We start from the raw sequence: 26,475 nt of genomic DNA, 5'->3' as shown, positions 1-26,475 counted from the left end.
CACCTGTCCCGCGTGTGTTCGTTAGTCGCGGGCTAGTTGTGGCCCGGCGAGCACCCACTCGTCCGATAGTCAACGACGAGTCAAGTACGAAACAAGTTGCGCCGCAAGCAAGCGAGTGGAAAGCCCTTATATCTCGGCCTTTCCTCGTCAAGTCGACATCTCGAGTGCGAGCCATACTACCTGACTGGTTCGAACGGGAATTCGGAAGATTGTTAAGTAAGTTGGCATCTCGACTCGCCTGAGAAGTTCGTCTCCCTTTCACCGATACGCGCGCGACTCGGGCTAACTCAGGATGGTGGTGTGCCCTCGAGAGTTCACCGTTGACTATCTCTTTTCATTCGACGCGCTTTGTGTATATGATTATGGATTGAAAATAGTAATAATGAGTAGATAAATCAGGATTGATAATTGTACACGCGGAAAAATTGGTTTTTTTATATTGAGGAAACATATTTTTTTTTTTTTAATAAGATAATATATACTTTTTTCTTAAATATATAGCTTTTCGTGAAAGCGATAATTTATTTAATTCAATTTAATTCAAACAGAAGAATTTAGATTTAAGTAAATATGCCGTTACCACCCACTGAATAAATATTTCTTATTTTTTAAATTTCTACATTTTTCTCTTAGCATGCGCAAGAAAGGATGAAAGGTCGCGACACTTTCATCTCGATGAATTTCGCATCGCATCCTGGACAATAGGGAAATTGTTCTGAGAAAGACTTCTGAGGAACAAATTCTCCCGCGGATTACAGGATGCGTTGCGAAGCTCGTTGGGATAAAAGTGTAGCAACCTTTTATCCCCTGATCGAACTTGCTAGTCCTTATTTCTCTACTTATTATTCTTTCGTTTTCTTGCCGGGCTCGATACTGACGGATTGCCGATTATCGTTTCTCACAATCACTCGTTAGATTTCACCATCAGCCACGCGAACGTCATAATTCGAGCGATATTCTGTCACAGATTGCGCGTCGTATAATTACGAACTCGGTAAGTAAAACTTTTAAATGAACGCTCATTACGAGAGTCACTTCCGGAGGCGCTAAAACTCCCGAGTGCACATCAATTCCAACTCGTTGCTCACTTCAAGAAGCAAGCAAGTAATCTCAACACCGGATTTGCCTCTCCGCTGATTTCGTGTAAACCAGCCTAAGGGGTTGCTAGACTAAAGATTGAGCGGGTCGGTAGCTTGCGTTGGCCGAGGAATGAAATGAGCGAAGAACGCCGATGAGAGCGCTCGGAAACGCTCGAAACGGGGTTGTTGAAGGGTGGCGAGGGAAAGAGGGAGGAAGGGAGAGAACGAAAGAAAGAGATAGAGAGAAGAAGAGAAAGAGGATGATATGCGGATGCGATGCCGAAGAAGAGAGGCCGGAGATCGCCGACTGGTTGAGCCGTGTGAGGAAGTCGACAGCGGAAAACACTTTCGGTGGAACCCGGGGATCCGGCCGCGTCGTGCAGATTTACGACGGCAGATTCGGCCGGGTTGGATAACGACAGAAACGGAGTGGCACCTCTAATCTTATCGACGGTACGTCGCTTTCGCAGCGGCTGTGCTGTCGCTCGTGCGTGAGAGGCGCCGGCCGATTAACTCTTCGGACGCGGGGAGAGCAAATTTGCTTTCCAGTTAAAGCCCGTCGGCACGACCGTGCATTGCATCACGGTGAAAATCGAAATCCCATCGGAATATTAATAGCTCGAATGAGGTTGATGTTCGGTTCGAGCAAAATAACAGCGAATTTCGAACCTACGTCAATCGAATGAAATCGGACACGCGTAACGTCGGAAACTGTTAGTTCTCAATTTGCGGAGAAAATTAACGCGCTAATTAATTTAACGAAGAGAGGAAGAGAGAGAGAGAGAGAGAGCGAATATGACGAAGAAGAACACAATCACCACCGGCATCCTCTCGTTCAGTTCGCAATCGGAAACATCGGAGATTCATCGAATCGCATTCGAGGGATCGTCCCTTGTGGGTTTTTCCGAGGGTCGAAACTACCGCCGAGAAAAAGCGAGAAAGACCGAAATCGCCTTCTCACCACAATTTCAAGCACTTTTTTTTCCGAAGCTGAAAAAGTGGCCGATCAATTTTCGAGGTAATGGAGCTCGACGTGCGATTATACACGTTCTTGCGAATGACCGAAATCGCCGTTTCGAAACGAATCAATGACCCGCAAAGTAATTCTCATTATCCCCTGTTATAGGAGGATCCAAAGCGAGGCGGCCTGCGCTCGAGTGTTCTAATCTCATTGTTCATCGGTGTACGGGAAAGTTGCGGTAGATAACAATGCTATACGCTGAGAGACGTGTATTTTCAATCAGACGATAAAGAATAAACTTGAAATGCGAACGGACAGCCAACGAGGGCGTATGGGAAATAAAATCTAATACGAGAGACGTTTGGTGTAATTTTCCCACAGCAGCCCTGACACTTTCCCCGAGGCACTATGGAACCGTTTCCGTCTTCTTTTTTCTACTACTTCACAATAAGCACTCACGATATACTCAGAGCGATGAAAAATTACCGTCAATTCACAACTCCTTCCATTTACCGACGTCTTACCGCAAGGCGAAGTATTAACGCGCGTAATAACCGCGTCCGGAACGACAGAACCGGGACATTGATTAAGTTTCCCCTCGCTTAATTAGCCATGCCTGGCTAATTATAGCCGTCCACTCATTTTTCGACGGAGTTCGGGTAATTCGTCATGAAATTACGAGCTTATTGCAACGGGTTTTCTGCCGGTGAGGTCGTGGACGGAGGAAGAGAGAGAGGCCTTCCAACCAATTGACTGAAATGTGATCGACCGAGTCGAGATGAACCGGTACGAGGGCGTCAAACCGAGTCGACATTTTTATTCTACATTGACCTTGCAAATTTCGTCGAACTTGAACAGTCAATGAAGAATATCGAGACTGTACAGGTTGTTGACCTACCTCGATGATACGAACTTTCGCTCATTGCCGTTTTCTCTATGTTGAAGAAGCTCGGTGGAAAGCACGCTTTCAACAATTATTTAATTTCATTACTTCATTATTCGATTATCTTGTCATATTCTGTTTACATTTACTCTCTCAATTTTTAACTTTAATTTCAAGTTTGTTGTGAAAAAATTATACTTATATATAACATATGAGACAGCAAATATTACATGATATAATAAAGATTAATGAATAAATAGATAATAAGGGACAATAAATTTCTATAATCTCTGTTTTCTTCTATCGGCGATGGAAGTCTCGATGGAATTTAAAGCTTTTAAAAGAGGTGGTAATGGTAGAAGCTGAAGGGACAAAGATAACAGTAACGTGTCCAATAATGTTGTTTATCAATGGAGATTTCAATTTAGATTCCGTGCAATAACCAAACAAGTTAAGCAGAAATGGAAAGATCTCTTTGTTTCATCAAACGCTCGTCAAAAATGAAAATGCTCTGTGTAATAAGTGATTCGACATACCCTGAAATACATGATGTATCGTTGTCCGCATTACTGCGTCCTGTGTCCTCCATCCTGGCTTCTCGATATCTAGCATCCTAACTGTTCTGTCGTGGCACTGACACTGACATCCGCAGAAGTACGATCGATCAAAGATTGTACGTGTAAGAAAGTTGTAAGGCAAAACTAGTTCGATAAGAATTCGATGAAACTTATACTACGTATACTTATACTACGTATTTGTTCAAATATTATCTAACTGCTCGTGCAATTGGAAAAAGATTGACCGTTCGAGAGCTGAGATATTCGTAATTAAAATAAAAACTACGATGATATTAAATATTAATGTACAGACGTTATTACGTAAATTTCAGAATTATAGATCATTTTATTTCGAAACTACAACGATATCAAGTTTACAGTTTAATATTCGAAATACACACGTACATGTGAGCATATTTAAACATATACCTCTTTCTAATATTTACGTATCTCTATTAAATTAACTGTTGTATAAATATAACGCTAATAATAAAAATGAAAAATAATTTTCGTATTTTGTACATATGTTTGCCTTAATTTCGTCTCAAATTAACATTTACGATTTAAGTTAATTTAATTGAAATAAATATATAGAAATATAATTTTGCTTGATAAATATTAAGTATAAGAATGTATAAATGGCTCTCTTAATATGCCCTCTTAATATTCAAAATATGACACTGAGCCTTACAATCTCTTTAAATAACGCGATGCCGACGAGCGTTCGATAAAGTGTTTCAAAGGCTGACAAAATATTTTAATTGCCCGACGCGGGGAGAAGGATGGAGAAGATAAATAACGTACCGATGCACGTAATCCGTAGTACGTGCTCGTCGGCTCGAGAGTGAATCGCGAAGGTGTGTTTATGTTTAATGGTTACCTTGAAGGACCGCAATGTTTTCATCATGCGATCGCCCGACGTTCGATAATGAGCGTCGGCTATCGAAGATCGATGGAAGGAAATGAGTTTACCTTCTTTTTTTTTGCCGATTGTCTTTATATTCTCACGCGTCGGAAAACCTTCCCGATCGAGCATTACATTACATTTTAAAAACACATTTTATCGGCTCTTGAAATATTTAATCCGACTTTACGCGACGCGTTAATTAACACGTGTTTTTCTGATCGAATCGTATCTACCGGAGTCAGTGCCATGAGCTAATATCCAGAGTGTCATGTCGGGAGTAGTCAGGTGTAGAATGATGCATCAGGAAGCCAAGACGGAGAACACAGGACGCGGTCAGCGATGCATCGTGTATTTTCAGATGCATCAAGCGCCGCTAGATGTCAATAAATAACAAATAACTATTTTATATATGTAAACTTCCAACGTCAACGAAAAAAGTAAATTTCAAGGACGTTATAAAAATTAAATTTGATTATTTTATTTGTTCCCATATATTTATTATATATACTTAGAAAGTCGAATATTAAATAATTCTGAAGTCCCTTTTAAGGATAATTCAACATGGAGAAAATAGCATTCAATAACTATTTCTTGCATCAGGGTAGGACAATAGTTTCCTAATAGTGCCCTTTAAATTAGACGGAATTGACAGGCTATTGTGGAACCAACATTTCTATTAGGGAAGTAACCACAATGCGATTCGCGATTATTACTCGCTCTCCCGTGATGGGCGCTGCAATTCGAATTTGCGACGCACTGAAGAAGGAATAAGTAAGCGTTTCACCACTCAGGACTCAAAAGTAAGTACGTGGCAGCTTACAAGTTCCATCGAGCCACGTTCGGGCCGTAATATTTCTTCGTTCGCGTCTTCGAGATAACAGATTTCGACAGGAAGGAAGGACCCTGTCATGCGGATAGATCGTTATGGACTAACCAGATTAATCCATTCATCACCGACCTTTCGACAATTTCTGACATATAAAAGGTACAAAGAGAACGATCGACCCGACACTCAATTGCAGAGCTCGACCAGCTTCCAATTAATGCTCATTGCATAATTAATAATAACTACATAAATATACGCGAGTGATGTAACAAATTGGATGATTATGCATAAATTAACCACTTCTAGTTAGCACCTAGAGCTTTTACGTTTTACATTGACGACTCGTAAATCAGTAGGGGAGAAAAGAAATTCTATCTCTCATTAGAAAGAAGTAGCCTGGAACAATTCGAATTATGATCTCGGGGCGAAGATCTGGGCGAAACTCATTTCGCATCTTACAACTTCGACGATATTTTTCCGCCGATTAAGGATACGTGGCTATCCGCGCGCTGATGATCTCGCAGAATGCTTCGGAACGTGGAGCGGTTGAAAGTTATCCTTATGCAAATTCCGGCTATTATCCTTACGGGACGGGCGCGAAATTAAAAGTTCCGCGAGCTAATGTATGCAGAACGCGCAATGAAAGATTCAGATCCAGGGCCCGCAGGGGTGCCTCGTGGGCAGATCCTTTTTGTTTAATCCCGCATAATGAGGGAAGCGTCCATGAGACAAATAGAAAGCCGATGCTGAAGTTTCCCCACGAAACTCCTGGAACAAATAGAGAGAGAGAGAGAGAGAGAGAGAGAGAGAGAGAGCTTCTCTCGTCCCGCTTCCCTCCCCACACTCTATTACGTGCACTTGATTAACGATTAATTAACTAATGGAGATTAATACGCATACCGAGCCCGCCATTCACGCCGTGAAATTGATTCGGGAGTTCTACGATTAATTCGCGACCGAATTTCTGCATTTCCATTCTCGTGGATGGAATTCGTCGGGAGGTTTCGAGACGCGCAGGAAAATTTTCAACGGTTTCGCGATCAACTCGCGTGGGAAAGTTTCGTCACGGGCGAATTTCGTTTGTAATCAGCGGTGTGAGAACACACCGTATCGTCGTTAAAATGTTTCCCCATCCAATTACTTGGGAGAGGGAGAACCGAGCGGGAAAAATTTCGAGATCTCGTTATGAAATATTTCGCGTTTGAATGATCCGCCCCGTTCTACGAACTTGCACCGACGGGTGTTGAAGTTTCGTCGCAAATTGAGATGCGGCTCGAATATCTGGTGCGATACAGGGATCTAAACGCCACTAATAATAATTACGTGTAATCGCGTAAGTGCCTGGCGCATTAAGGTCAACGGAAGCTTTCGCGCTTCGGAGCAGGTCGATGATACTTCTCTCCGATCGTTAGGCGAGAGATAGGATATCCGAAAAAATCGTGTAACTTTATACATCCGACACCGAGTTCCGCATTGACTATCGTATGCATCGTGAACTACGGGTATTTAACACGGATACAATCGAGACTATTCGAGTTGATAGTTTTAGAATTGTCTTTTTATTTGTTAATGTCACCACTCGTATCAATAAGTTATAATTTAACACTATCTTAATCTAGATAAATCAAGATGCTAAGAAAGATACGTACGTATTATATGTATAGCGTTCTATCATCGACAGAAGAGACATTAATTTTCTTATTTGACAGGAATACAGGGTTCAACCAAATGATCAAACAAATACGTTATACTCAACATTGATCTCTACTGACAAATTTGTCCAACGTTATATTTATATCTACTATATATATATTTGACCGTGTAAGAAAATATTACGTATACTGTAATAGAGGCAACAATGTGTGTATGTGTGTATTCGTATGTGTATTTAAGAAATTTCCCGGTCATATCTAGAGAAAAGAACCGGTGCGTGTCAATGTCAAACGGATAGCAGAGTAGATCAACTGACTGAATAACAGACTGAACGACAGACAAACATATTCCACACAGCTAAGCAAAAATTATAGCCACTGGATCTAGCAACGTAAACTATCTCATGTCAAAGCGGCGGTACGCAAAAAAGAATTCCAGGCGTAAAAATCGCTTTGCGAAAAGTCGCAGAGACACCGCTTTCAAGGGGGAAACACGATTCCAAGTGGAAACTCGATTTTCACAATCGCGAAAAAACGTTGCCACGCATTCGAATCCGTGATAATTGGAGACACGGAAACAGGCTGGAAAAAACCGTGTACAACCGTAATTATCCATACGTGATCATAATATAAAGGCAATATCGTTGTATGGACATGCTGTTTCGAAAATTCCCTGACATTCCCGTATTTAACCGATGACAAACTGCTCGATGGATCTCTCTTCCTCTCCCTTTAGTCATTTTGCGAGCATTGCGATCACATCTCAGAGCGGTAGAGCCATTCGATAGTGTGCGTCTCTCGACGGATAATTTTTCTTAAAAGTCGATTACACAAGTTGCACAATTAGCGGAGGAAACCAAATAACGATACGTCACACATCGAAGCGATTTGCGAGAAATGTGGACTTTTGAATGTCGGAAAACAACCAAGTCGGTAGCAAATGGATTAAAGCGTACGATTGATTGGACTGAACATACACGCATAGGTGTACATGAGTGTCACACGCTATATACAACACTTGTACACCTGTATCACATACTGCAATTCACTTTGATTTGTCGACTCCGCGTTTCCCGGCGGCCACCCAATCCGTGGAAAATGTCGAGGGCTTCTCGTCGCAGCGAATCTCGATGGCATGCATGATGATGTCTCTGGTTGGTTGGCCACCGGCCAAAAACACCGACAGGAGCCTTACCGCCGGAAGGAACCTCAGCCCGCAGGCGCGTTTTCATGCGCCAAGGAAACATAATTAAACTAACAATGTCGGCCACTCCGCGCCCCAACCTCGTCTCTCTTCCTTTTCACGAGGCGCATCTCGTTTAATGACGACGAAAATTTTCGTTAGCAACCCTCGCCCGAGAGGACTTCCACTCGGAATTAAGCAAATTACGATTGCGGCCAGGGAAAAAATAGAACAAAGCTATCGCACACGGTGAAGGAAGGGGATGATTTCGTTAGAGCGATTTTCTCTGAGGAAGATTTCACGCTAGGACGAATTCGAGGGGTATCTCGTGCGAGAAAGGGAGGGGTATCTCGCGCTACGGCTTCGATCTCGCGATTCTCTCCGGGATGAAGAAAGATTGTTCGAGAATTTTCCACACATACAGAATATTTTAGAATTATTCAGGCGAAGATTTCACCGGCTAATGGAACTCACGGGAGGGAACGAGGTAGTTTTAATAAACATGGATCCGCAAACGAGAGTGCGGTGAGCTTCCTTGCATAAATTTACCACGACGTACGGCTGCAGGTGTTCTTCGTATTCATAATAAGCGAACTGTAAACAGACGGCACGGACGGATCGCGCACCAAGACGATTAGTTTTTGTTCTGTGCCTCTATGTTGATTCGTTCACGAGTTATGGCCCTACCGAGTTTCGGCACGCCCGGCATTAGTGAAACACTGACGCGCTATGTACGGCGCGCACGTGAGCGGCCGGCCGAGCTTAGCGCAGCGCGAGGGCGAGGCCGCGTTACATAACTTATGTTACGTAAATGGCTCTCCGTTTCAATTATGCCGAACCGATCGGAGTGTGGCTCGATTTAATTGCCGGTATCTTTGATTCCTGGGCTTGCAGCGATTTGAAATAAAATTCGCTGGAAAGCTGCAACTCCAACGTTTCCGATAAGTACGAAATCGTCCTTCGAAAGGAGGATTAATAAAGTTTGGTTACTGTGATGGAGAAATATCGATGGTCGCTTCGAGACTGAGAATTGATCGAGACAGGAATTGGAAAACTTCAACTTATATTCGTAATATTACAAAGCGTCGACTTTATTGGTAAAAAGCACAATTAAGAGATAACGATAGTATGAGCTTTTCACTGAATTTGATATTACCGAAACTTAATTTACTTTGCTCGATGAAATTTTGAGGAAACGACTACGTAAAAAGAAAATTATGTATTAATTATAAACTTCGCGTAAGTTAATAAATTAGAACTAAATGTCCGAGATGTGTGCCCGAAAGATTTAACTTAGAGAATGAAGAACCGAATATCATACAATTAGTTTACGAATCGATGTTCATTAAGACTTTTCGACTGCATCGATGAGTTCTATTAGCCAGTTAATTTTCTTATCTGCAATTCTAAAAGGCTCCGCACAATATCATTGGAATATGGAGTCAAGACTTATAGCTAACTAATTAGATACTCGAAATTACTTTTGTTTCGAGAAAACTATTTTACCGCAAGCATCCGTCTCATAAGAAGCCAGAAAAAGAAGAATAGTTNGGGGGGGGGGGGGGGGGGGCGAAAAGAATGATTAGTATTACGGCCGTAAAGGGGTTGAAAAGAAAGTTGCGGTTTTTCTCGCTCCGTAATCTTGTCGAGAGACTCGTTTTTACAGCGGCTGCCATCTGTATCACAACAGGATTCTACGACAACGAGGCAAAAAATCCGGCGAGCGAAGGTATCGAACGTCGAGCAAATAACAGTTGTGTTCTCCGCCGGTAAGATTATGCAGCTACCATTTAAGGGTGCTTTCCAGCAATTCTTTCCACCCTCCGCCAGGTGGCGGTGCACGAGCTCTATCGATAAGGTACTTAGCAAACTTGTATCTTATGCGGAAAGCAATTACCTCGTGTTGTGTAAACTGCCTAAATAGATCCCTAAACACGAAGATACACAATTCGCCATATCTTTGAACCTGGATGAATTTTTAAACTACGATTTTCGAATCCTCTTCTCTTGATTCGGAAATCCTTGGATCTCGGCTTTTTTCCCCGGCGCGTACTCAAATTATCGGGGTTTGGATCATTTATATATCGGCCCATAAAAATCCGGAAATTTCAGTCGCTAAAGCCGATGGTGTATAAGATATATGAAAATTTTGGATTAATTAATTCCCGTTTTCGCGGATTCTCGTATCCAAGGATTTCGCAAATCAATTTCTTCCGCATCTATACAGATTCGGGACGATTGAAATTTCCTGCGAAACGATAATTATAACTCTCGGTGTAAAATAATCATGACGGACAACCTAGCAAACTTATGAGGGTAGAAATATCCCTACAGAGCCTCGATAAACTAGTCTTGTAACGCGCTATGACGAACTATCAATCCTTCAGCAGCTAATGAGGCAAGCTATATGGAGGGAACCGTCACACCCCTTCTTCATGATGGAAGTAACGCGATTAATTATCTTGTAAAGTTCAACTTGTAATTTTCGATCCCATAAAGCCTGCTATTTATCTTCTCTTATCCTCACTTTTACGATTCCGGGGGCCTACGCCGGTGAATCCCCAGCGAGGGGGGTGTAAACAGAGTAGGGGTGGCGCACGCTGAAGAGAACGAAAGGGGAGAAACCTGTACTCCTTGCAGAGGTGGCGGAATGAATCCGAGCGAACATCAAGAGAAAACGAAATGTTGCAAAACACATTCGACATATAAACGACACCACAACTGCGACGCGCGAACAGGAATACAACGAGTGGAGACACCAGTAAAACAGGTGAACAACATGACAGTAAAACAGTGACACTAGAAGAGACGAGAACACGAATACGAAGGTGAAAAGCATGCATGAAAAGAGTCAGAAACAACGATAGAAGACAGGTCAAAAGGAGAAGTGACAAAGGAAGAAGAGTGAGAGAAAGAAAGAAAGAGAGAGAGAGAGAGAGAGAGAGAGAGAGAGAGTCTTTGTCGTGTTATTCGATCATTTATCGTAGAATTTAAAAATTCGCCCGTTTTTTCTAAAAAATATTTCTTTCAACTTTTTTCTCAACTCCTGCTAAAAACAAAAAAAACAACAAAATATCGCTTAAACAGGACTCTGTCTCTCTTCCTTCTTTTCCTTAAACTAACGAAATCAGCTGGAAATGAAAACAAATAGAACACGAGAGAGTAAAGCGGACAAACTGTAGCACGTGTGGGAGTATCAATGATGGGAAATATTGACGATGCTGTGCTGTGCACAGGTGGTGCTTTCCATAATGTAAGAATACCATCTGCAACATCACGCATAATGGCGGCATCGTAAATCAGGCCTTTGTCCCGTGCTCACGTGCGAATTTCAAGTCTCCAGAGAGATCTATTATAATCTGCTCATTGTATATACAAGTATTTATTCTTCCCTTGCCTCTGTACCTTTCAGGAATTTGCATAATTGCACATTCATGCTATGTTATTTACCGGCAAATACTTGTCATATTTTCCGCGGGAAATAATATCAAGTATCCGCGCATTATGGGATCTGATGGAAAGACCGCTATGTTAATCGAATACCTCAGTGTTTTCAAGTGGCATAAATTACACAGATTCGCATCCAACACTAGATTTACAATGCAAATAATATTCTCGGCTTAGCAGATAGATGATAATTTATTCATGACCGCGCCGTTCGTGAAACATTGATGGCTAATTAACCCCTCCGAAATTTCGCCCTCGGAACGTCTATTTTTCCCCCGTGAAACGCGAAACGTGCCAAGAGAAAGAGCCGATCCGGCTCTGAAATCCTGAAGGGAGAAAAGGTACCTCACACGCCACTTTCGATCTAATGGATTCGATTTTCACGAGCGTATATACGTGTATGCCGGCCGGTCACAATACCCGGCGGTATTCTTGCATCATGGGCGTTGTGCTGTTGTTAAGCTCGCGAGAGAGAGACGACGAAGCGAGGTCGCGGCTTACCTGCCGGAACTGTCGTATACCGCCATTGATCCGCAGCGAGTCCGCGGCGATGCCGGCGATTCCGTCGCCCGGCTCGCGGAGTTGCCGCAGCGAGGCGGCGCTCGGCGCCGCGCCGGTGTGCAGCGGACAGCAACAGCCGGAGCAACAGCACGCGGATGCCTCCGGCTGCGAACTCTGCCGTATTATGCGTGTGCTGGGCGACGTGGTTACCAACACCGGTGGCGGCGGCGCCTGACACGGGCAGCAGTGATGACCGCTTTTCACGCTCTCTCTTACAAAAACAGAAAACATCACGCGGTTACGCGCTGTTGGCCATCCTCTCTGTTAACAGATAACAATCTTTCTTTCTCCGAGGATTTGAATTCCCTCCTCTTTTCTTTTTTTGAAATTCCAACTGCACGTTAATTTCACAGATTAATTTGACGAGTGAATTTCATCGAAAACCGCGTGATACGCGTGCATCGTTAAACTGATGTACATCAAAGGTTCCAAAGGTTATCGATAGTAATTTCGAGTGCGTATTATCAGCAGTAATTAATATAATTAATATCATCGGCAATAACGGTTGTTGCGACGTCGAGGAATCGATGGGGTTTAAGTTGTGAGTAAAATAACAGATCTCAACTTCTTCCGAGCGAAACTTCATCGTAAATAAATATCGGAAGTTCTCCAATTAATTTCAACTGTTCTGTTAGCAAAGGATTTATTTAAAAATTAATTACGAAGTACGTTATTACTTATTATCGCGAGTAGTTTCGATCCTCTCATTTTATTCGAAAGAGAGGATTCGCACTCCAGAAGAGCACTCGATCGTAAATTTATTAGAGAAAGCGCGCTGGATATAAGGGTCGTGCTTTTCTAAGACACCTCGTAAGATATTGTGTAAACGTTGAAGACAGGAAATTTTTCGCGAAATTTTCGAGCGAGATTTTAACCAAAGCCGTCGGTCGATAACGTCGGATGTGAGCAATTTAATTTCGTCGATGGAATATGTCCAGGTTCCGCGGAGGGGCTCTTTGTTTAAGGGCGACCTGAGTCAGGGATCCTCAATTTATATAGGACGTCTCAGGTAGTGAGACTGTCGTTTGAATATATAAATATCGCGTACTTCGACCTTCGACGGAAAGTGAAGTCCCTCTTGGTTTCTGAATAGCTTCTTAGAATAACAATGGATCTTCTCCTCCTAGAGACTGAATACACTTATTTTATGTTACAAACATAAAGGATCAGCTTATCGAGCGTGACCCTTCAAATAATGCAATATAATGTCGTTCAAAATATTCCTTTCAACTGCGTTCTTACACATGACGAACCTGTGGTCTGTTACAAATTTTCAAACGCGTTGACTCAGCCAGTGAAGCGCGATCTCTCAGAGCGAGTCTTCAATTTTCATTCGAATCCGTAAGATTTGATCCGTCAGATGCCTTCGTTCTTCTATATTTTACCTTTCTTTAATTTAGATCCCTTTGATACTTCGTAATATTATATTTTCATTTTTATGTGAGCCTAAACACTGAGTAAGTTCAAGCAGAAATGGGAAAGTCTTAGGTTTCTGGCGTCTGATAAATTCAACTAGGCCGCTAACAGCGAACGACCAGTTAAAATATGATCGCCGCGAAAAGCTGCCATAAAATGAAAAGATTTGAGAAAGATCAACCTCGCTATATTCACGTAGAGGATTACCGCTGTTGCCATTTTTTATACGCCGTTTCTCTATCTCTGGGAATCCCCGGTGTGTATTTTCCGGCTGTCAGAGGGTCCCAGGAGTTACAGGACGTAAAATTTCCACAGCTCAACCTCTGACCCGGTGAACGAGATCTGGAAACTCGCGACGTTGCAAGCGCGCGAAATTCTCTGGACCGGCGAAGAGGGAAGCTTCTCTTCCGCCTGGGAGATCCTCGTCTAAGGAAACAAAGGCCTCGCATTTTTCTGAGTGCGACGCATTTCCAGGACGGCGATTCTCAGCGAATTGCCAGGCGTGCTTAGATAAAAATGGGCGATTCGTAGCAATTCTGCGAATAGATTCCTCCTATCCTCGCGGTCCAGGTAAAAATCCACGCTCCGCAGATTTCACAGATCCTTGATGCGGCCAGACCCGTCGCTAAGATCGTGTATCCTGGCATTAAATTGCCGCACGAGATGTTGCTTTCGAATCAGCGCTCTCGGAGTGACCCTCGAGAGATCACGCAGTACTGGCGGTTATTTGTGTTACTGACAAAGTTCCCGGTACGAAATCTCTACGCACGCACACACGTGAGCTGACTCGAATCGAAATTTTGATGCCACTCTGACGCTCTTAACCCTTTTAGTGCCGGGAGCCGATATATCGGCTCCTGCTACACCGGCGAGAAATGCCAGAGCCGATATATCGGCCCGCACTTTGTAGCGCTTTACTATTCGCATTGCGAGAGATCTCTATCAAAATAAATTTAAAATACGTTATAAATAGTCTAATTTCATTACGAGAGAATTAAAATAAATAATTTTTAAATATTGCTTTTCGTTTGGTTTTTATGAGCCTTTTACCAAATCCTAGTAAAATCGGCCGGTTATCTTCGCATAAGCACCTCTTTTTCGCCCGGCACTAAAAGGGTTAAGGATAGTTTGCGTCTACTTTGATGGTTCATACACCAATGAAAAACTACTTTGACGATAGAGGACGATCTTATTAACTTCTTTCTTGAACCTTTAATTCTGCAGATTGAGAATTTTCGTTCTACCTTCGACAATCTATTTTAATCAACGATCTATACGGTAAAACAATGAAAACGGAAATTTCAGACATCATGAGAATCAAAGTAGGAAATAATATGATATTATTAGAATTGAAATCGAACCTATTTTACCATCTTAGCTTTCACTATTCGAACTCGAAATAATACGCAATAACGCATTTTGATGTCTCTTAACGTGTGAATCAACTTGATTAACCGGTTTATAGTGAAATACAATGAATCTAATATATGAAAACCAACGTGCATGAAAAAATCTATACCATTATTCCTTTAATTAAATATAGATATACGCGTGTATAGAAAACTACCATTTTTTGTTACTACTTTTTCCAAAGCATTTCCTGCAGATTGTATGAATATTGTAAAAAAACTTTTTGGACGTGACCTGGAGCATTAACGTCCTGAGAGAACAACGCGTTTCGGCGATGGATGAATAAATAATGCGGGCACGCAGGTGAAATAACGAAATCACAAGCCATATCGGCGGATAAACCCGCGGAGCGTATCTTCGTTTCGTGCGGGTCTTCCATCGAGTGCTGTGTAGAAGCACTCCTTCCGATTCTATTACATCCGAACGCAAGTTTATGGCAGCATGGCCGACTAATGTTCGCGGAGTAGTGAAACTTTGCCAATTACACGAGTCGAAACTTTTTGCGCGTGCTTAAAGCTGCATGACCGTCGTTTCCTTCTTTTGACACGTGCCAAGTCTTTATGGATCAACGCTGTCGTACAATGCGACGGCACGAGAGTCCTAATTTTTCTCAATTAGGCGTACATTGTAACGTAGTAGCCGTGGGAATTAGCAATAATAACGGATTCGGCGGCTCGTACGTTTAAAGAAAGTAATTAGCCGGTCACGATAATATCCCGACGTTTATAATTTCACACATTCGCTTTGTACTTCTTACTTCCTTGTATTCCCTTGTAGACTTTTTTTTTTTCTTTTATATTTATACTTCTTTATATTGCTCACAACGTTCACCTCTATACCTCTCCACATCTCCCAACTCGCCCTTTTATTAATCTCGCGCACACGTGTTCAACTATGGAGAGAGCGGTCTTTGCTTTTCATTCTCGACCGGGCAAATAACTATTCTGTACCTGGCGCGTATACGTGTGTGCACGTGTATTAACAAACACAGAAATCACGCAGCGCAGCAGTCGGCTCGTGAAAAATAAATGTCACGGCGATATCGACGAATGTGTGCACTCTGCGTATGCACGTCTATACCATTTCGACCAGAGTGAGAAATAGTCAAGCGCCATTAAACATTTCTATACAGAGTGTTCCGAAATTAGGCCGGCAAACTTCGACTACTTATAAAACTGAAGATTGCGTTGGGGTTGCTCAAGCAAGTAAAATTAATATTGTTTGTTACCGATTCGCGAGTTCAGTATCGTAACGTTTCTTTACTGTTTATTCGAAATTCGTTTTCAAAATGGAAGTTTTGTTTCTTTTTTTTTTTTTTATTTTGATAAACTAGTCGATATGCGTTTTATTTACGGGGAAGCTGGATGTAGCAGAAGCGGCCAACACTTCGAACAACTGTTGCAAATAATTCACTCCAGTGCCAAAACGGCTCATTTGCCGGACAGAAATAACTCGTTTCGGTGTCCTTTGCACCGGAAGTGTGCCGGTCTAATTTCGGGACGTCCTGTAGACTCGCGTAACGAAAATCGCGCACTGGCAATGGCAGGCTGCAGCGGAATCGTACGGAGAACGTTGCGTCATTTTCTTCGAAAACGACGTCACGAATCATCGATAGATAGAGGAGAGAGGTTTCCCTGCGGAATATGCAACGAGAGTTCTGCTCCGCTCTCACCTACCTGGAGACGCTGCGGGCCAAGTGAAGAGCCGAGGTGGGCGCGAGGGAGTCCCTTCGGTCGCATCTGCATCTGTACTGATGCGACTGCCTGGACGAGCGGTAGGACGCCGGCTGGGCCTGCAACTGCTGCACTTGTGGTTGCTGGTGCTGCGGAAGTTGCGGGGCCTGCGGCTCCCCGTCCAGCCGACAGTGAAGCTCGATGTCCGGTACCGATCTGGTCGCCGGGTCCTCGTTGGTGCCGCTCTCCTCGGAGCCGCCGAGCCCGGACACGGACAATTGCGGCGAGGCGACCAGGAAGGTCGCCCGATCCTGTCGCGTGAGCACCGGCTTGCCCTGAGACGCCGCGGCCACCACGACCGGCGGCGGCGGTTGTCTGCCCAACAGGGCCGCCGTCTCCTCATTGCCGCCGTAATCGGTACCGGCACCACCTTCCTGACCAACCGCGTTGCCGTTCGTGTTCATCTCGAGCCGGCTTTGAATCCACCGCGTCCGTCACGTTGCCATACCCTGGAACAGGTGTTGGGCGAACTTAGAAACCGGCGCCAACCCGGAAATTCGGATTCCGATGAAACGTCGCGCGCACGGATGGGTACGTCCAGGTGTACCGATGGACGAATTTAGCAATTTAACGCCGCTGCCAAGAACTTGGGTACATAATGCGAATAAATAGCGGCGGCCCTCTCTTCGGGATTCTATTCCTAATCTTTCGACTTAGAGGCGTTGTCTAATTTGCGAGAGACTCGTCTTGAAACGTCTCGAGAAACGTCTCTGCCTGTCTCGTTTAGACAATTCCGTCTGACGATTCCACGTCGCTTCGCAGATACCTTCGTTTGAGCCGCTTTTTGCAACCCCACGCTGGGGTTAAGATCGTGAGGGGAAAGGGGAAAGAAATCTGAAGCGTCCTGGAATTATCGGGGATTCGGGATGTCAAATATTATCCGTACGGGGGACTCTCAGTCAGCTCTCTCGCAATTCAGTTCAGACACGAGCGCGGCTCGTGAAGGGGAGCGGGGCGACGTCTGCATTTCGCATGAATCACTGTAAGTACGAAGTCGCGCATCTAAAGTTAGTCCTATACATTATTTACTCATATGGTCCACCTGTGCTACCACACAGGCTGCGTCACACGGACGCACGGTTGCTCCACTTCCGAAGCGCGGAATTAGTGGGCGGAGGGAACGGTGAAAAACAGGCTCGTATCTCGGCGATTCAACAACGCGGTGCATCATCGGTATCAGCGGCGGGCAGGGAGGGTTCGAAAGGGGCCAGGTGAATCCCGGTTTCCGGGCCGTCGCCGAGCGGTAGCCACCGGTGAATTTCGACTATCACCTTCCGAAAGTGTTTCGAGAGTATCGACCGCGGGCGCGGCGGTGGTGTCCGGGCTGGTTTGTGGCCTTTCCGAGATTTCCGGCGCTGGATGTGTGCCGGCGGCGACGGCGGCTCGCCGCAAGATTTACCAAGCTAGCATCGTCCGGCTGGTTAGGCCGCTGACGAGTCTCGTCACGTACACACATACGTTAATATATAGAGGGTGATCCATTTCGAGCGCGTTGTTGCGCGGAGAATGCGAGCTGCGGGGCAGTAAACGTCACCTGGGTTTATTCATTCACGAGGATCGCGCTCGGCCGGGCCGAGGCCGGGCTGAATTAAGAACGAAAGGTGAATAATGTCGATGTGCAATCAATACTGAATAGGGCGCGTTTCGATGAAAATTTCACGTCGGGCTGCCGCATGCGAGGAATCGACGGCCTTGCATTCAATTTTCATCGGCAAATGACGGCCGCAGATCGGCCGTGGTTCTGCCCGGGAACGAACTAACTCACGCTTGTTGCGGGCCTCGCGCGGTTGACGATGAATTCGCGCGGCGCGCGTCTGGAACGGCCTTTTGTATATTAACCTCGCCCGCCTTCCTGTTGACTTAACGTTGCTCTTGACTACATGCTAATTCAGGCGAATCGTTAATTTCGCCGGTGACTTCTCCGCACCGTGGAAAATTTCGTCTCTCTCGGCGCACGCGGAAATATCTCGCTTTGCGAAACGACCGTGTCGTCAGAGTGATTTCGTGACGGAGCGAAGTCGAGTGTATAAAAAGCACATTAGCGCAATTAGATGGTCGCGAAGTGTATAAAACGAACGATCCTACAAGGGGAATTACAGCCGACGTTAAGAGTCGTCGTAAAAGGACGTCTATTAGGCCAGCAACGCTCTCTTTAAGTTCCGTAAGCCCGCTTCGCCGCGATAACGAGCGATATCCCTTTTCCCAATTCACTTAACGAATTATCACGCCACGAGATCTCGTCAGCTCTCAGTCCGTAGCTCGACGAAAGATTCAGCGATATCGCTGATAGAAGTTTCTTGCATTTCTTGAACGATCACAGCTCGTTAACTTCTGTCTAATAACTGAGAAGTAAAAATAGAGATCCCAGTCAAAATGTAACCTTTTCCTCGCAGTTATTGTGTGCACGGAAGATGCGCAAAATCTGAACTTATTTACCGAACGAAAGCGGAACAACAAATGGACGAGGAAACTATTCAATTGATTAATGAGCAAACCTGCTGGAATGGAAGTACCTTTGAATAAAACTGCCACCAAGTTGTCATCCATTTTTCACACAACGCGATATTGTTACAACAGATGAAAACGCATTAATATTAAACAGTAATTGGACGGGTGTCTAGGAAACTGCATACACTTTTACCAGGGATAATTTCGAAATTAATTAAACGTAAAGAGGCACACGTTGCGGGGCGTATCAGATATGCGGGATATACGCGGTAGGTTGTTCCTTGAATATGTAGATCGCACGGGAAATTTCCTCCTTCCGCGTGCTACTTGTTTACGAACAACGGTAACAAAAACAGCGGCAAAAAATAAGGCGCAAAGTGGACGGTAACTTTTTTACGTGGCGGCTTCGCGTTCCCTCAAGTGCGCGATGTGCCGGCAACACGTTCAAGGCAGAACGCTAGATAAAGATCAGACAATTGTGCTCAGTTTGCGTTCAGTAGACGAGGGAGAGAAGTAGTTCGTAGCTGCTTGAATAATATTTCGAACAAGCGACGCGATCACTATTGCACGAGAGGCTCAGCCGGGCGCTTCTATAAAACACGGGATAAGAAACATACGCATCTCGTACGCAAACTTATGCCTTTCCTCAGGCGTTCAATTTTTCAGCGGCTCCTTCTCTCTCTCTCTCTCTCTCTCGCGCGCGCGCGCGCGCGCTCCGAGCTTCGCAACTCCTCGCTCGTTACTTCGCATCCCCGAGAGTCCTTATCCCCCGCTCTTTGGGTCTCACGAAGTAATTTTTCGCCGTCGAAATACAACCGAGCTCGTCGTTTCCGTCAGGGGCAAAGGTGAGAGGTGAATATCGGCCGCCACGCGAGCGCGGACAAAATTTCTCTCCGATGCGCTTTCCCCATTTTCACGAGAACGTTATTTGAGAATGAAAAAAAAAAGAGAAAGGGGAACAAAAATACAGCCGGGCGGATATAAAGGACGCGATACCTTTTTGCGACTCATTATGTCCTATGTGAAACAACGAAAAGATACAGATTGGCAACGGCGATCGTGGGAAGGGTTGGAGGGAGGAAGGGGGAGAGAGAGAGAGAGAGAGGGGAGGAAAGACGCGACGAAAAACGTGATATATAATCACGTACTATATAATTTTAGTTATGGATCGAGACGTTTCGCGGGCTTCAGTGGCCGGCCGAAAAAGTGCGACGGATATCGCGCACAAATTAGTACATTAATTAAGCGCTAATTTAGCCGAGCGGCGTTCGTAATTCTTACTAATTACTCAGTATCCCGCACCAAAATTCCCCCGTGGTTCGTCCTTTCATTATGCTAAAAGGTCTCAGGACGATATGGGGAGGACACATACAGACGTGTAAATGGATCACGCTGACTCGCGTGTGTGCATTCACGGGTGTGGGGTGGCACACATGCGGTGAAGAGGGGGAGGAGGGGCTAAGGTTTAAATAAAATTTCTGCGCGTTGTATGAGAAAGAGGGAGTGAGAGAGCATGCACTGTTTCCCTCGTGATTCCCGTGCCGGTGTGGAAATGAGACATTGGATGGATGGGTGGATGGATGGATGGATGGATGGATAGACGGACAGATGGACGGATGGATGATATGAGCACGCGAACACGCGCACAGAGCCGCTCAGCTCCGCGTTTTCATTCCCCGCGGGATAAAGTCGAGCGACTTTATGGAAGCGATCACGATGTCGCTCGCGAGCTCGTTAGAGCTGCGCCGAGCTCGTAATTAGAGAGCGAGGAGTGTGCAGTATGCAATTTATACGCCGGCAGTCGATGAGTCGGCCGGTTGTTAACGAGGTAGAATTCGTCGCTCCGGCTTAACCTTTTCATTCCCGGTCTTGCAGGCGCGTTTATTTGATGAAAGCGTGTCTAAGAGGGGGGCCGGGCGCGCCGACGACGAGTTGCAGAAATCTCGAGGATCGAGCGAGGCAGCACGAGGATGAATTTTAGATATTGGGAAATGAGATTAGCTCAACTCGATTTTCAGCTTCGTAGTTCCACGAGATCGCGTGGATTCCGAGTTTCGAAATTTGAAACGCCCAGGTGTACGCTGAAACTGTCCGCCGCTTCTATCGCTAATCGTACATTCGAAAAATCGATATATCGTCGGCTCAACATTAGTCGACTTCGACGAAGGCCGTCCGACCCCGATCGACCTTTTCCACTTTGAATAATCTATCACGCGTCAGTGGTTGAGGAATTGGCTCCCTTTGGAGTTGCCTGTATTCAACTTTCAACGGCTCGGCCCGCAATATAATCCATAATGATCTTGTTTTTACACATACGCACACGCAGGCTCGTGAAAAATTCGCTGGCTTCTCTCCCCCTCTTTCTCTCACTCCCTCGGTCCGTCCGTCTATTTTTGCGACCTCACAAAGACCAACTTGCTCGGCCGTCACGGACCTCCGACACGGAGATCTGATCAGTCAGATATCGCGCGTCGATTCCAACGACGCAGTTCGCTCTACCCCAGGAACACCTGGCGACATTCGATGCATGCTTCGTTATCTAATCGGGACAAACCTTTTAGTCGTCGTCACCGCTGTCGCAGATAGCGCGAAACGGAAGAAAGCAACGTCCGCGACGGTGACCACTGCCGTGTCGCTACGATATCATCGTGCGGATACCGCCGACCTTTTAGGTCGCGTGCGGAATAGTAAACGATGAGCTGCGCGAGCTGCGAGCTGTAAGGTGGATGAGCTCGATTATGAAATGAGAACTGGCGATTTATAATTGATGACGGAACGTACTCTCTATATTTCGCGGAGCGAAACCTCACGAGCGGGAATTCACTCCGAACGATAGCGGAAATATCCTTGNTTTTTTTTTTTTTTTTTTTTTTTATTTAAATGAACGTTCCACGCCAATCGTGGAGTGAGTGGTTTTACTCCAAAAAGAGTGGATTCTTCGAATTTATATACGCTATTAGATCAGGCTGAATTCGGCACGAAATGAAAATATTCACTTTACGAGATACACCGTGAAAAAATTCGTCGCACCGGAGTAAAAGATCACTTCAATTTGAGCGATTCGTAAGCCTCTCCATTTTTCGAATGGAACTTCACAACACGGAGTGAACATATTTACTCCGTGTCATACGGTGGAAGAATTGACTCCATAAAAGTGAGAAATCACTTCAATGCGAGTTACTTGGCCGTCATTTTTCAAGCGGAGGTTTTACTCGGAGAAATTTAGAGAGCACACGGCGCCGTATCTCATATCGAACATTGAGTTTTCATTTCGAGATGACGTACTCCGAAATGCTAAAATATTCGGGACGCACGAGCAGCGTTTCAAAATCATTTCAGAAACTCACCGGTCCAATTTCCAGAGACCCATCGCACTCGCGGGAAACTCGATTTGAAAAAGATCGTTGCGCGCTATGTGAAATCTCTCTCTCTCTCTCTCTCTCTTTCTCCCCGATTTTGAAAACCACATTAAAAACCACCGACGTCGGAGGCATTCCCTACGTACGGTATGCAAAGAAACTGATTCAATTATCAACGGATAATATCCCTCCCCCCGGTGAATGCGCCCGTAACAAGAAGCATCCATACGTCACTCGTATCGCGCGGAAAAACCGTGGGTATTTCGCCGTCTCCCTTTTGTGGGTCGCGAACATACACCGCCGTCGCGTCACGCGACGTTATGCAACGGACGCTCGTAATAAATTAGCCCGGTCTTAAACTATCCGTGAGCCGTCGTCCGCTATCGATTTCTCCCAGCGAAATTAACTAGGAATTAAAGTGTCAGTCACAGTGTGCCGGGGAGTTACGCTTCTAAACCGATCTCCATCTCTGGGCCCCGGGTAATACAACGTAAACAGCGCAGATCGCGTTTCGACCGAGTTATGACGGACAATTGACAGCCAACCGTCACCGTTTTATGCCCCCTTTACCGCGGCCGTTTCCAGTTATGTGCGCTTTGCTACGTGTCTCGAGTCACAATAAATTTCAAATGTAGCGAGATACCACTTCCCTCTCCCCTGACGTGAGAGAGAAAACGGCCGATTTTCTCCCGCCGTTGACGGACTGTTTTACAGACCTCTAAATTTTCATCTTTGAGCTGCGAAAAATCCACACCCACACGCGTTGGATATCACACGGAGTCGTTCCATTGTCGGGGAACAGAACTCGCCTCGAGATGAGGAGTCCGACTCCACATCTTCGCAATTAGCATGATGTGAATCCTGATGAGTCTCGTTCGTCCATGCAGACTGGTTAAGTTGGCGGAACGGCGAAGTTCCGGTGTAATAAAAATTTCACGAGTTGCCGCGACAATCCTGGTAACCGGACTTCTCCCGTAGTTGCTTAAGTTCCGGAGTTAATAGGATTTAGGAACGTGTTGCGCCGCGCTCTAAGAGTTTGGCAACTCGTTGAACATGTCACGCCCTGGCTATTAAAATCTCCACGGCGGAAGTGGCCGTGAGAAACAGATGGAAACATCTTTTGCCAAACCGACACATAGTCGACTTTAAAGCGTTCGAACTTCAAAGAAACGCGATTCTCCCGATTGTATAAACGCGCTGTTATGCCTTTGGCAATGTTCAACTGTTCTTTATTTCGTCGTTTATCGTCTATTAATACAAAATTTACGCGCTGTTATACATTGTACTCTTTGAATTTCTCGGAGTAAAATCTCCACTAAGAAAATAGAGTGACAATCAAGTAACTCGAGTTGGAATAACTTTTCACTCGTATGGAATGAGTTCTTCTTCGGGCAAAGCATTCACTCCAATCGAGCCAACGCTTATTCCAAACGAGTGAAATACTCGCTTTTGGAAAAATTTAGTCCGCTCTGAATGGCAATATTCCCTCTTCCAAGAAATTTAGGAAGTTGACAGTTGTTTCGACAGGATTTACTGAATTTCGGAGAAATATTCGACGAAGTCTGGATGACGGGATATCAAAATAACGCGAGAGAAAAGATCACACCCGGCGTCTTTAAATCTGCCGAACTACAAGTCGACGGAGTCATCATTATTCATGGGACCGTCGTCGAAAATTTCCCGCCTACTTATTCCTGTCGACGTTCGTTACTGCGCGTTTGCCTTATTCATATGCCGTCGCGCGTCATTACGATCATCCAGCTTCTCGAGTTCATCCACGCCACTGCTCAAACTCTCGATGAGCGATCTTCGGAATCGCCGTGAACGCCTACGCCAACTTTTCTCATCTGCCGTATTCTCCATTAAATTATCCTATGATGTATATTGCATGCATAACGTCGCGGCAGTATTTTTTATCAAGAAATTCCGTCTGGTTTCACGGAGAAATCCTATAATAATGAACACGACACCCAAGAGGAACACTACAATTTGCGTATTACTAATTAAAGAGTGAAATTCGCTTTTTTATTATATTTTGACATATCTCATCATAATTTTATGCTTCGGATTCGCATTTCAACGTTTAAAGGGAACGAGAGAAAATAGTGTCCGAAAGTGGCAAATGTTTGTTACATGCTGCGATAAATTTGGAATTTTCGCTCGGTCGGATTAAAACAAATGGAATAACCGAGCTACGTTTACGTTTATGTTATTTCAGAACATAAAAATTGTAAATGTATTCCTTCATAGACATAACATTGGTATATAGTCGCAACTATACATGGTACGTACCGTCTTGTCCGAGAACGGAGTTAGAGTACGCTATTTTAATTACACGAACGTCTTATTACATCTCGTTAAGTTTCCAGGAGGGTTTCAGAGATCACTTTACAGGGTATGACCTCACAAAGATGCACTTTACGCTCGATAAGCAGGGGTTCTTATCGTTAGAAAGGGCGCAATAATACTACGAGGCTTCCCGTGGAACAATTTTAAAATGGCGATGAACCTCGTTTGATACGACAATAGAGAAAAATTCCATTTTTACAACGTTCACATGCGCTCCCATCTTGCGCTGGAATCTTCCCCTTGCGTTCCGCACGGGTCTAAGTTATAAATTTCCGAATTCATTTCCGCGGGATATAAATTAGGCTCTCCTGCAACGACATTTCCAAGAGTTCCGTACCTTTCATATCCACACACCCAACACCCACACACCGATCTTATTAATATCCACACACCAGTTTCCGCTCATCCACTTCCTCCGAGATAGGACTAAATCCGGTTCTCGCATCCGCTCGCTATATCGGCTGTTGTCACAGCCAATTCGCTCGCTAATGAGCCGCTTGCAAACCCGAAGACTCTCGCGACCAATACGTACGTCCCGCGAGGACCGGTGTACCGGAGCTCGTCAATATTGACCACAGGATCGCGTAGGAGGCATATTATCAGGATTGGTTGGCCTTATTTTTCAAACGGCTCACTCTCGAGATTCAGTTGCATATACTCGGTGTCTCGTCTTGTTACTCGGCGCGTACTCGGCGTGAAGGTAAAAGTACGGCCGGAGAGAGGAAGCCAGAGAAAGAGAGAAAGAGGCCGGTAGTACGGGAAGCTGGTCGAGAGGGAATAAAGTGGAGAGAAAGGCGGAGGAGAGGAGGACCTGAGAGTGCTTCTCCGCTGGCGCGAAGAAGCTGAAACCTCCGCCTATCCCTGCGATCTTGACACAGACGAACACTGTGGGCCTGGACCGGCGCGGAGTTATGAATGTCGCGATCTGCCGCGTATGCTTTCGTATGCGACCCGTTCTCAGGAATTACGGGAACTTCGTTCCGCCGCGAGTTCCGTCGCCGCCCGTCGGAACGTCCCCCCGGGAACGCGATAAATTCAGGCTCTGTGCCGCGAATGATCCGAGCGCGACCGGCAAAGCGTATCTTCTCACTCTCTTCCGCACGCGCGCGGAGCCTTGGAAATCGCGAAGGTTAAGCCGCGAGGGGAGACGCGCCAGACGAATCGGCGTTACCTGACCCGCGAAGCGGGTATATTCGGATTCGCATTTGAAAATTCGAAAATAGACGGGGGAGGAGAAGCGACGGAGGGAAAATGTTTTACACGTGCGCGTGATAGATATGACGATATATCGCGCTGGGAGGAACTGTTGGGGCTGAAACGCGCGCGGAATGTCCCGAATTGCCGTTTCGCTTTTTACGATATTTCGAAACATCGCGACTAAAATAAATTCAATTATTCATCGGTGAAAATTTGCGATCCGGCCGGAGAGCGAGTACCGGCAAGGCGGACAACGCGGGTGTCGTGTCAGCGCGTCGTTTTTTTCCGCTCGATCCGCGGCCTCTCGAAGCTAATCCTCGGCTTATCGAGCGGCGCATTCGCACGACGTAATAACCCGTGGGTGAAATAATCGAACGGATTAACGTGCGAGTCGATTCTCATCTAGCCGGGAATATCCTCGTGTGATGACGGCGCACGTCGAAGACTTTCGTCAACCGGACGTCATTCTCATTAGTCCTCGCGGGAGGAGCGGGAGGGGGGGGGGGG

At 45.2% G+C, this 26,475-nt stretch overlaps 1 protein-coding gene across 1 annotated transcript in view; it reads right to left on the bottom strand.

Moving 5' to 3' along the window:
* Positions 1–26,475, bottom strand: part of LOC106748112 (small conductance calcium-activated potassium channel protein) — a 137,019-nt gene that overhangs the window by 85,620 nt on the left and 24,924 nt on the right. Inside the window, exons 2-3 of the mRNA XM_014626333.1 lie at positions 16,559–17,064; positions 11,997–12,267 (exon numbers count right to left, since the gene is read on the bottom strand). Coding sequence (XP_014481819.1) covers positions 11,997–12,267; positions 16,559–17,019 — 732 coding nt within the window. The 5' untranslated portion in view covers positions 17,020–17,064. The remainder of the gene's footprint in view (positions 1–11,996; positions 12,268–16,558; positions 17,065–26,475) is intronic.

This window comes from Dinoponera quadriceps, unplaced genomic scaffold (assembly GCF_001313825.1).
Source record: "Dinoponera quadriceps isolate SergipeBrazil2010 unplaced genomic scaffold, ASM131382v1 scaffold2420, whole genome shotgun sequence".
NCBI classification, from domain to species: Eukaryota; Metazoa; Arthropoda; class Insecta; order Hymenoptera; family Formicidae; genus Dinoponera; species Dinoponera quadriceps.
Note: the sequence above shows the minus strand (reverse complement) of the source record. Positions and strands in the feature narration are given on the sequence as shown.